The sequence below is a fragment of the Panicum virgatum genome, chromosome 4N, assembly GCF_016808335.1.
Source record: "Panicum virgatum strain AP13 chromosome 4N, P.virgatum_v5, whole genome shotgun sequence".
In the NCBI taxonomy this organism is placed as follows: domain Eukaryota; kingdom Viridiplantae; phylum Streptophyta; class Magnoliopsida; order Poales; family Poaceae; genus Panicum; species Panicum virgatum.
In genome coordinates this window covers 11,317,753-11,328,766 of record NC_053148.1, presented here as the reverse complement: position 1 = coordinate 11,328,766, position 11,014 = coordinate 11,317,753, and the positions used below count along the sequence as shown (strand labels likewise).

The following is an 11,014-nucleotide window of genomic DNA, read 5'->3' as shown; positions in this document are numbered from 1 at the left end:
TTACTAGTAGTGTGAACCATACCCTCATTCTTTTACCGCAATCAACTAACCAGACTTTTAAAATCATGTACAGAAGTTAATTTTGGCATGCATATTAGATCTGACCACTAAATTAGGCAATTATTGTTGTCCAATTCCTAGGATTGCAGTCTTTATTTGTGAGATTATTTTTCAAATACTAGAGTTGCACTTTTCGAGAGAGTAATTATTATGCAAATTATGAATTAAATGATTGCAACTCATGTGTAAAGTAATTGCAATTCCAATATAAACTCAGCGTAAAAAACTCATATCAAAAGACTTTATAGAACAGTTGATTTTTTTCTTATACCATATACTCGTCACCCTTGAGCACAAATCTCGGCTCAAATTGAAGGGGAGTGTAACTTCCTGACAACAATGTTTCACTACCCTGTACTGTACCCTGAAGAAACCAGCAGCACGTACGTGTTCCCTTGCGTGTCTGGCATCACCGCACCAGCGGCGCCGGCGATATCTGGGCGAGCCTCTGGAGCAGCATCTCGTTCCACATGTCGACGGGCCCTGGCAGGCACCAGTGCAGGCAGTCGCTGGCGTTCCTCACCCACCGCTTGTCGTAGTGCCCGCCCGGGTGGCCGTCGGCGCGCAGCATCATGGCCTTGGTCACGTCGAGCACCCCGAACCGCCTGCTCCCGGCCGCCGACGCCGCCGCCTCCCTCGCCCTCGCCACCTCCTCGATCTGCGCCCTCCTCAGCTCCCACCCGATGCTCCCCGAGCTGACCTCGCCTTCCTCCAGCGGCCGCGTCCGGTTGCAGTAGCCGCCGCTGAACCAGGAGCCGTGCTCGAAGTGGTCCGGCGTGTACGTGCGCAGGAACGTGGCGAGGCCGGGCTTGCAGCCCCGGCACCGCGCGATGGCCTCGAGCGCCGCCCTGACGACGCGGCGCACGGCGTAGGCGATGCCGAGGTTCGTGAGGTTGGCCTCGCGGCAGTTGACGCAGCCGACGCGGCGGCCGCCCTCCCAGAGGTAGTTGACGCGGAAGAACCAGTTGCCGCCGGAGATGACGGCGTAGTCCAGCCCCGGCAGGCGGCTGGTCCAGTTGGCGCTGAGCCTGTCCAGGTGGATGTCGAAGGAGGCGGTCGGCTTGCCGCCGGCGTCGAGCACCGGCACGGCGTGCGCGTAGAACTCCGTCCACATCGCCATGAGTGTGAAGTCGTGCGCGGGGAAGTGCCACGTCCGGAACCTGTCGAGCGCGTCGCGGTACACGTCCGTGGGCGTCTCGGCCTGCGACAGCAGGCAGAGCAGCGAGTCCATCTGGTTGCGCGCCAGCGAGTCGCCGATGAAGGCCAGCCGCTTGCCGCGGACGACGGCGAGGAACCGCTCCGGCGAGAACCGCGGCAGGTCGCACCCGTCGGGCTGCCACCGCCAGAACAGGTGGCCTGGGTCCTTGCCGTACTTCTGGCAGTTCTTGAAGTCCGGCAGCGTCGGGCACGTTAGGTTCGTGTAGACTGGGCCCCTGGGCTCCCTCACCCATTTCCCCAGCGACATGTCGCACCTCTCCTCGACTCGTACTCCGACGACACCTACGCACGTAGAAATCAAACGCTTTAACAAACATTGCGAGAAATTCACTGCGAAAATGAAATCAGAAATTTGAACTCACTTTGTTCGCCTGTTCGTTCAGCTGTGCCTGGAGTCGGAGGTGATGAGGAATTCGCAGATGGCAAGGAGATCTCTGCAGGCGAGCTCTGTTCTTGGTTGACATTGTTCTCGGCAGGGACGACGACTGGTTCATCGGCTCTCTCCTCCTCTCCTGGCACCAGACGGGTGCTCACGTCAGGATCCCCCACCAAGGGGCGCCGCGTGAGCTCCACGACCTCTTCGGCTGCCGTCGAGCCGAAGCCGTGCGACGAGTACAGGACGGAGAAGACGAAGACGGTGGAGAGCACCAGGAGCAGCAGCAGCGAGGACTTGACGTTCCTCTGCACCACGGCGCTCCACTCGCTGCTGCTGCTGCTGCTGCTGTGCAGCAGCCTCGGACTCGCGGTGGTGCTGGGCGAGGAAGGGGAGGTAGGAGGAAGCGGCGCCATGCTGGCCTGTTCAGCAGTTTTGTCTGAAGGATGCATGGGCGTTTCTGCCTCGGCTATATTGGTCGTTTCAGTTCAGTTGTTGCAGGAACATTTGGTCACTCACTTCTGGTAAAGGAATTCTCTGGAGTTTGGTGTGGCAGCCGTGCCCGTAGCTCACCAAACTGCACACCTGGCTGGTTTCACCTGTCACTCACTACTACTTGGTGCACTGCACGCAGTTAACCTTTCTTGATGCTTTTGACTTGTTGGAATTTTGAGACAGGAAACTTGTCACGATTCGAGTCCCAAGTCCGAGCAAAGCGTGACTTCATCAGCTGCCGGTTTGAAAAGGTTAAGAACCCAATTTGAAAAGCCAAAGAACCCACTGCAGAAGGAGAGACGACGCACTGAGAAAAGAGGTTGGGGTGGAAGGGGTTTGGATAGACGGTTGAGGTCGGTTGGCCTACGCGCGGAGATTCAGTGTGGGTCACAGGGCTGTGTTGTTTACTCCATGGCCTAACTCATGGCGCAAAGGTCTCACCTGTCAGATTATCTATTGGGTGTACGGGGAGATGGCTCACCTAATAACTACAGTAAGGTTTGCTGAACCATGCTTGTGACAAAGCAGAAGCTAGCAAAAATAGTTTGAGCATGAACATGGTTGCATATAGAGCAGGTTCAACTGCAGGCTGCAGCAGAGCAGAAGTTGCAGGATTGTAATGGGCCTGAGCACAGTAACAGAACGACCCAATTAGTATCCGTGTGAATTCTGTGAAGGCCCAACATGGCAGATCATTCATAGGCCGGGCAGGCCCAACTGCAACCTGCCTCGCGGTCGGGATTTTTTTCATTTTTATATTTAAAAAAATTAAAATTACAAAAATATATGGCGGTTTCGAAAAATAATCAAAACTATACCCCTGTCGCCCCTGCCTGGGCGACAGGACCTAAATGTAAAAAAAATTACATTTAAGTCCTGGCACCCGGGACGCATTAAACAGCGAACTTGTAAAATCGATATAAAATCGTAGAAAAATCGGAAAAATACAAACTCAACTGTTCTGGATTCTATGAAACAAGATCTACAACTTTTGTTATATAAAGTTTTTCATTTGATCAATGTATCTTGCTCTATTTTAAATACTAGTTTAATGCACTTTTATTTAAATTTCAAGATCCATCCTTTGGATGCAGGTCACCTTTGGCTAGAGTGTTTCATATGATGAGCATAGGCTTGCACAAAATTGGTAGATCCAGAAAACATTTCTAGAATAAGTTTTTAAATTAAATCTTGCAATATGTCTAGTTTAAATGGGTTATTTATCCATGCTGCTATACTAAGTTTTAGAAGCCATAACTTTTACAATACCATTATTTTATTTCCTAAGAGCTATAAAAAAAGTTTGGTAAATTTTAGATAAGCACAACTAGACCAAATGAATTATGACTAAGGTAAATGCACTAAATCAAGAAAAATAGTTCTTGTACCTAGAAAAATTTGAAATAATTCATTTGGTCTAGTTGTGCTTATCTAAAATTTACCAAACTTTTTTTTGTAGCTCTTAGGAAATAAAATAATGGTACTGTAAAAGTTATGGCTTCTAAAACTCAGTATAGCAGCATGGATAAATAACTCATTTAAACTAGACATATTGCAAGATTTAATTTAAAAACTTATTCTAGAAATGTTTTCTGGGGGTACCAATTTTGTACAAGCCTATGCTTACCATATGCAACACTCTGGCCAAAGATGACATGCATCCAAAGGATGGATCTTGAGATTTAAATAAAAGTGCATTAAACTAGTATTTAAAATAGAGCAAGATACATTGATCAAATGAAAAACTTTACATAACAAAAGTTGTAGATCTTGTTTCATAGAATCCAGAACAGTTGAGTTTGTATTTTTCGGATGTTTCTACGATTTTCTATCTATTTTACAAGTTCGCTGTTTAATACGTCCCGGGCGCCAGGACCTAAATATAATTTTTTTACATTTAGGTCCTGTCGCCCAGCCAGAGGACGACAGGCCCCCTGTCACCCAGGCAAGGGGCGACAGGGGTATAGTTTTGAAATTTTTCGAAACCGCCATATATTTTTGAAATTTTAATTTTTTTTAAATACAAAAATGAAAAAAGCGCTCGTGGTCGAGGGGGTCAGGCCCCTTGCATCCCTGATTCATGCTAGGAATTAAGGTCCTGTTTACTTCGTGAAAATTTTTGGATTTTGAAACTGTAGCACTTTCATTTTTATTTAGTAATTAGTGTCTAATCATTGACTAATTAGGTTCAAAAGATTCATCTTATCATTTACAGCTAAATTGTGCAATTGATTATTTTTTAACTACATTTAATACTCCATATATGTGTCTAAAAATTCAATGTGACAAAAAATCTTGAAATTTTTTTGAAACTAAACATGCCCTAAATCAACCAAAGGCTTGTCGGCCACTCGGCCGGCGTGGTGGGCGTTGTGCCTGCGGCAGAAACCTGCCGACCTCTCGTGAGGTACTCGCTTCGTTCCAAATTGAAATTGTAGATCGTTTGATATTTTCTACGCTAAGTTTAATCACTCATTTTATTAAAAAAATTATGCAAAATACCACTTTTTTAGTTGTGGCTTGCTTTATCAATACAATTTTCTGACGAATGACTTGAATCTTACTACTACTAATTGGAGGCTCCTTTGAAGCCTCTACATGAAGCCACCTAGGATCCTAGATGGTCACTCTGAAAAAATAGAGAAATCCTCTAAATTCCCACAAAAATCAGAAACATCCAACCATCAATCCAACAACTCTAATTATAATAACCATCGGATCTGTTATTTCCTATTAAATTACCCACATCTGCCATTATAAAAATAGACTAAATTAATCCCCTAAACATGTATCTAAATTATCCACTTCTGCCATTATAATAAAAATATGCAGTAACCCCCTAATTTTTGTGTAAATTACTAACCTATGCCATTATAAAAATAATACAAATACTCCTCTAAATTTGCATATAAATTATCCAATTATATTATTATTATTACAAATTAATTACTCATAAATCTGAATCTAAATTATGCAATTATAATAATATATTAAAGTACACCAATATAAAATTCTAAATTATTATTTCTATCATTATTAATATATTATTAATATTATTAATTATATTAAAATGCTACCCATGATATATATGTCATCATATTTTCATGTATGATGGAAGACATAAGAATACTAATTCACGAACAAAGTTCAACTAAACATATTTTAAATATATATGGAGGTGTGATGCAAAATAAAATCTATTATATCTACATAATGATAAATATATATTTCACCTTTGTTGCCAAATGTCCATCGTCATCTCGAAGCGCGGACGCCCCGCGACCGACAACCCAAGATCCAATTCAGATCACCCGCCGGTGACGATCATCTTGGCCAGTTTGTCGTTGAACGTGTCGACGAGCCCTGGTGCGCACCAGTGCAGGCAGTCGTTGGCGACGGTCTCCGGCACCGGGCGCCAGTCGTACGCGTGCGCGAAGAGGTAGGGGCCGGGATGCCCGTCGGGCCGCAAGGTCGCCAGCCTCGTCACGTCCAGCGCCTCGAACCGCACCCCGCGCCGCCGCCGCCCCGGCCCCGCCGCCGCCGCCACCTCCTCCAGGACCACCTTCCTCATCTCGGCGTCCGCGGCCGCCACCTCCGCCTCCCCGGGCTCGTACGGCCTCGTGCGCGAGCACGCGTTGCGGTGGTCCCAGCTGCGCTCCGGGTCGAAGTGCCCCGGCGCGATGGCGGCCACCGCCACGAGCTTGTCGCCGGTCGAGTTGGCGTTGAAGTACTCCAGCGTCCTCCGGAGCACCTTGCGGTACACGCCGAGGTAGCCGATGTCGGTCTTGTTGACGTCCGGGCGGGAGTACAGTAGTACACGCCGACGACCTCCCCGTCCTCGTAGTACATGGCCGGGCGCGGGAACCAGTGCCCCGCCGAGACCACCACGACGTCCATGGCATCGGCGTCCGCGGCCCACGGCTCGGTGAGCGCGTCGAGGATCACCGCCTCCTGCGTCATGGCGTAGTCCTCCGAGTGCCCCTCGGCGCGCACCAGCAGCGGCGACCAGTAGGTGGAGACGCTGACGCTGTGTGGCGCCGGGAAGACCCACCGCCAGAACTTGCGCCCGAGGCGCTCCTCGTACCGGTGCGCCGTCGCCGGCCGCGCCGCCGTGGAGAGGTGGCAGACGAGGGCCTCGGCCTGGTTCCGCGCCGTGGAGTCGCCGACGAAGGCGAGGCGCTTGCCCCGGACCAGCCGGAGGAACGCCGCCGGGTCGAGCGCCGTGAGGTTGCAGCCCGCTGGCTTCCAGCGCCAGTGCAGGTAGCCCTTGTCCGGCTTGCCGTTGACGACGCATTTCTCCGTGCTCTTCATGTCGCAGTTCTCGCTGTCGTACCGCGGGCCGGTGACGCTGTCGTCCCACACCCACCTCCCGTCGCTGTAGTCACATTGCAGCCAAGCTGGAAAACGATCATGAATACAATGGCAGGTAAGCCTTTCTGAAATGAACAATAATACACGCACACATTCTGAAAGAAATAAGGAATAATTACCTTGAGGAGGTGGGAGAGATGATGTGTTCTTGGTTGCTCGCTGTGTTTTGAATTGGTCGAACAGATCGGCGTAGGAGGAGAAAGAAGATGGAGAGGAGTAGAAGATGAAGTAGATGAGTGACAAGGTGAAGAGAACAAACAAGGAACAACTGAGGAGCTTTCTGGGGAGGGAACAATAAAGGCCATGATCTACTAGTTCTTCTTTATTTCCTCCCATGTCTGCTGCTGCTGCTGCAACCAACCTTCTTGATAGTAATGGGATGGGTATATGTACTACATCAAAGTGTACTGTAGTATGCAAGTGCAACGTTTATTTAGGTCAGTAATGGACAGAGTGCTATTGCGCAGTAGATTGAAGTCGTTGAACGTACTGCAAATCATCAGCTGGTGGCAAAACTCCAGCCAACGACGACGACAAGGCTTTTATTCATGTTGCCGGTTAGCGCGCGGCGTGCTGGCGCACAACGGCACAGGCAAACAAGTTGGGGTTCACGTTGCTTTAAGAAAAGAAGAAGAAGAAGAAGTTGGGGGCATTTGTGACCTCAACTCATCGTTCCGCAGTAAAGTCAACAGTATAGACCTCGATCCAAAAAGAAAGAAAGAAAGAAAAACAATGTAGACCTAGTGTAGTGTGCCGTAAGTCTTCTTTGAAATTGAAAAAAAAAAGTAAAAGAAAAGGGTGCAATGAAGAAATGAGACTAGTTTTTTTTATTTGAACATTGTTGCAGGTAAAGGTACATTGTATATCATGTACTATAAGTTAGGGCTGAAAAATTTAACTTATTATAAAATAGTAATGAATCATGGATACGCACTCATCTTCCACTACGGAACCGCTGTACCCAATTCTTGCCACTCCAATCTCATGCCCACAAAGAACGTAAGAAAGCAAGGGAATTTGAAGACACTAGCTATAAGCTGTCATCTTCTTTTAGTAATTCCATACAACATAACTAAGGGAACATATCTGGTGCAAATCGCAATTTTCGTGAAAACTCATGCAAACCACAGCAAAAAAATCATCTAAATTTACCAAACAAATCACACATATAGATGATATGATGATACACAACTTTGTAAAATATCTTGTCCCAACTCGGCTTCATTTGTGAGATATAAACGAAGTCGAGTTTGGACAAGAAATTTTACAAGGTTGTGTATCATCATATCATCTATATATGTAATTTTTTGATGAATTTAGACGACATTTTTGTCGTGGTTTGTACGGATTTTCACGAAGATTATGGTTTCCACCAGATATCTTCCACATAACTAAACATCCCAGTGCATGCATGGTTTGCATCTGGATCACCCCTTTGCCGATAATCATAGGCTAATCGGATCCAAAGTCGCACTCAAATCAGCGAACAAGCCGATTCTCGATCAGAGGTTTTTATCTCGATTGTCCTTTTCTCGGCATGTGTGAGAAAGATCTTGTTTCGTGAAAATGGCGTGGGGATGGTTTTTCCCCGCAGGTTGATTTTTTTTTTCAAATCAGCCTTCTCTTCTAGGGTTCTAACAAATTAAACCAACCGTTTCAATCGGCCGCTCTACGAGCGATTCACGAGTAGGTACTAGGTAGGGTCTAGAATAGGCGCGGGGCTGGGGCACGCTGACTTGGAGTCCGCCGTGCGAAGCGCCGGCGGCAGTGGCGCCGTCGCTGGTGATGCGCTATTCTGATCTTCTCCAGGTTGCTACGGTGCGCGGTGTGGCGGGGGTGCAACCGTACCCTTGTGGCGCCGGCGCGGTGGTGGGGCTGCCCGCCTGCCCCGGAGAGATCCGGCCGCCCGGGCTGCGATGCGGAAGGGGTTGCGAGACGCGGTGATCGTGAGCGAGCGCGAGGGCAGGCATGGCTGCGCGCGCATGCCCGCATGGGAGTGGGACATGGGTATAGAATTCCAAATGGGCCGGGCACAATTGGCGGTCCGAGGCACGGCCCCAAAAAACACGACTCTAATCCGGCTCTAGGCACTATCAATAGTACTTAGTGTCGGCCCGGCCCGACAGCTTTTTAGTGCTTGGGCCGCCATCTCGGCTCATAGTGCCGGCCCGAAGCACGACACGATAATGGCCGGCCCGATAGCGGCCCGAGACATTTAGTGGCCCAGCAGCCCACCTCCCATTACCTCTTTTCCTCCTACATATAAAATCATCAAACTCTAATTTTTACCCTCTCTTCTCTCCCCCCACCCCAAGTCCCCAGCCGCCCTCCCTCTCCTCCGCACGCACCCCACCCCCACCCTCGTGCCGGCCTCAACGGCGCCGCCCGCCTCCGGCCCCCGCGCACCCCCGGCTGGGCGCCCCCCTCGGCCGTAGCCGCCGGCTCCGGCCCCAGCGGCGCCGCCCGCTGCGGCCGCCGCAGCCTCTGGCCGGGCGCACCCCTCGACCGGCGCCGCCTCCGCCCCGCGCGGCCGCCGGCCACAGCGGCGGCGCCCGCCGCGGCCTCCGGCCTCCACGCGCCCCCGCCCGGGCGCCCCCCTGCGTGCAGTCGCCTCCCTGCGCTGCGCCGACTGCGGGTCTACGGCTGTGCCGCTGCCGCCCCCCAAGCCGGGCCGGCCAAACACGATGGGCCGCCCACGGCATGATGGGCCGGCCGTGCCACCGGGCCGGGCCGGCACGAAAAAAGGCCTTAGTGCCGGGCCTAGGCCGTGAGTTAGGCACGACGCCCGTCACGGCCCGGCACGAAAAATTTATAGGGCCGCATCGGGCCGGGCCACATCGAGCTAGTGCCGGGCTAGGGCCGGGCGGCCCATTTGGAATTCTATAGACATGGGTGAATCTGTCTCGCTCTATCCTCCACTCCATCAGATGGCCAAATCGTCTCGCTGCCGCAAATGACGGAGGGGCGGTAGTATGAAAATGGCAGGATCTTTGTTGAAGTGCATTTGAGGGCAAATGAAAATGGTTGCAACAAAAATGAAAATGAAAATAATATATAATGTAAATAAAAATAAAAGTTGAAATAACTGAAACTATTTTCATCAAGATTAGGCCCCACGCCCCATAGCCCTCACAGAGGTCTTATTTGTCAAATTCAAAGATTTGACGAAAGGGGGTGCTAATCCATATTTTTATAGAAGGAAAATGGTTCTACCAAAATTCTAATTTTTTTTACACAAAGCATTTATCTACCCAAATCTTGTACCCATATATTACTTTCCTTTGACACACACTTTATTTTTCTTTGCACATGTATTCACCCATAATTTGCGTCATTATTTATTTTGGAAGGATGATAATTGACACCATTGTTTTATGGAAGGAAAAAAAGAAATGTATTAATTTTGGAAGAAAAATAAACAACATCCTGCATTCACCCATAATTCACGAGAGGATAATAATTGACATCGTTGTTTTAGGAAGGCGTGCACCTCGCGGGAGGGGCCTCGCGCGGAGAGTTAGCCAAGCCACGCCTCTAGCTCTGTTGCCACTGATTCGGCCCCGCCGTCCCCTCCAGTGCTGCGCGAGAGGACCATGGCGACCTCAAGCCCTACGCCATGACTTGGGTCGACTCCGGCGCCCACTGCTCCACTCACGTCGACCTCGACGGCGGCTTGAGCTCCGCCTGGGATGAGAAGATCCTCATCCCGCTCCTGCTGGCCTCCCGCCTCCTGACTTGACCTCGACGACGGGAGGGACGCACAGCATGAGGTCTCAACGACGGGAGGGATGCACAACACAAGGTCTCGACGGCGGGAGGGCTCGATGGCGCTAGTGCGCGATGGCGCCACGGCGGGACGACGCACGGGGGATGGCGGGAGCACGTGGGAGGGCTCAGGAAATAGGCGCTCGCGCACGGGAGACGCCGATGCCGAGCGGTGGTGGCTCGGCAAAGATGCCTGAGTGGCTGGGAGACTTTCCCGAGCCAGATAGCGAGAGGATAGTGATGTTGGATGGAAATTTTAAAGGTTTTTGTTTCAAAATTTTACCTATCCATATTTTTTACAGAGTCTTTTGGAGATACCCTAAGACGTGCATATTAAAAAAAGGATTGGACTTTAAAATTTTCAATCAACAATTAGTCGAATTATACAGATGCACCTATTGCACCATGTATGTATCTCCTCTGCTGTCGCAACAACGCCCCGCACCGTACCGCCGGCGCTAGGTCTGTAATCTCACCACCGCCTCTTAGTTAGAATCTGCTGCAGTATCTCGTTGAATGTGTCAATTGCCCGGTCGGTATCTAGTCAGTTGGGATCCGATCCCTTTACATGTTGTCACTCGATCCTATTTATAGTGAGCTAAGAGAGAATTTTACCGCCTTTGGTGTGAATGCGGGACCCAAAGATGGGTTCCGCACTATCAACAATGTCTACCCTCTGGGGATGGGATCTTGTCGCGTGGGACCTGGGTTGCGGCACCCCGAGGTCGCCCT

The 11,014-nt window shown here is 49.9% G+C and overlaps 1 protein-coding gene and 1 pseudogene across 1 annotated transcript; both read right to left on the bottom strand.

The window, feature by feature from the left end:
• Positions 1–279: 279 nt before the first annotated feature.
• On the bottom strand, positions 280–2,102 carry LOC120668693 (protein ALTERED XYLOGLUCAN 4-like). The gene is made up of 2 exons (XM_039948445.1): positions 1,641–2,102; positions 280–1,560 (listed from the first exon to the last, which is right to left on the bottom strand). The coding sequence occupies exons 1-2, from the start codon at positions 2,065–2,067 to the stop codon at positions 470–472; spliced, it is 1,518 nt and encodes a 505-aa protein (XP_039804379.1). The 5' UTR covers positions 2,068–2,102; the 3' UTR covers positions 280–469.
• A 3,351-nt stretch (positions 2,103–5,453) lies between these two features.
• LOC120670510 lies at positions 5,454–6,106 on the bottom strand (annotated as a pseudogene).
• Positions 6,107–11,014: the final 4,908 nt, after the last annotated feature.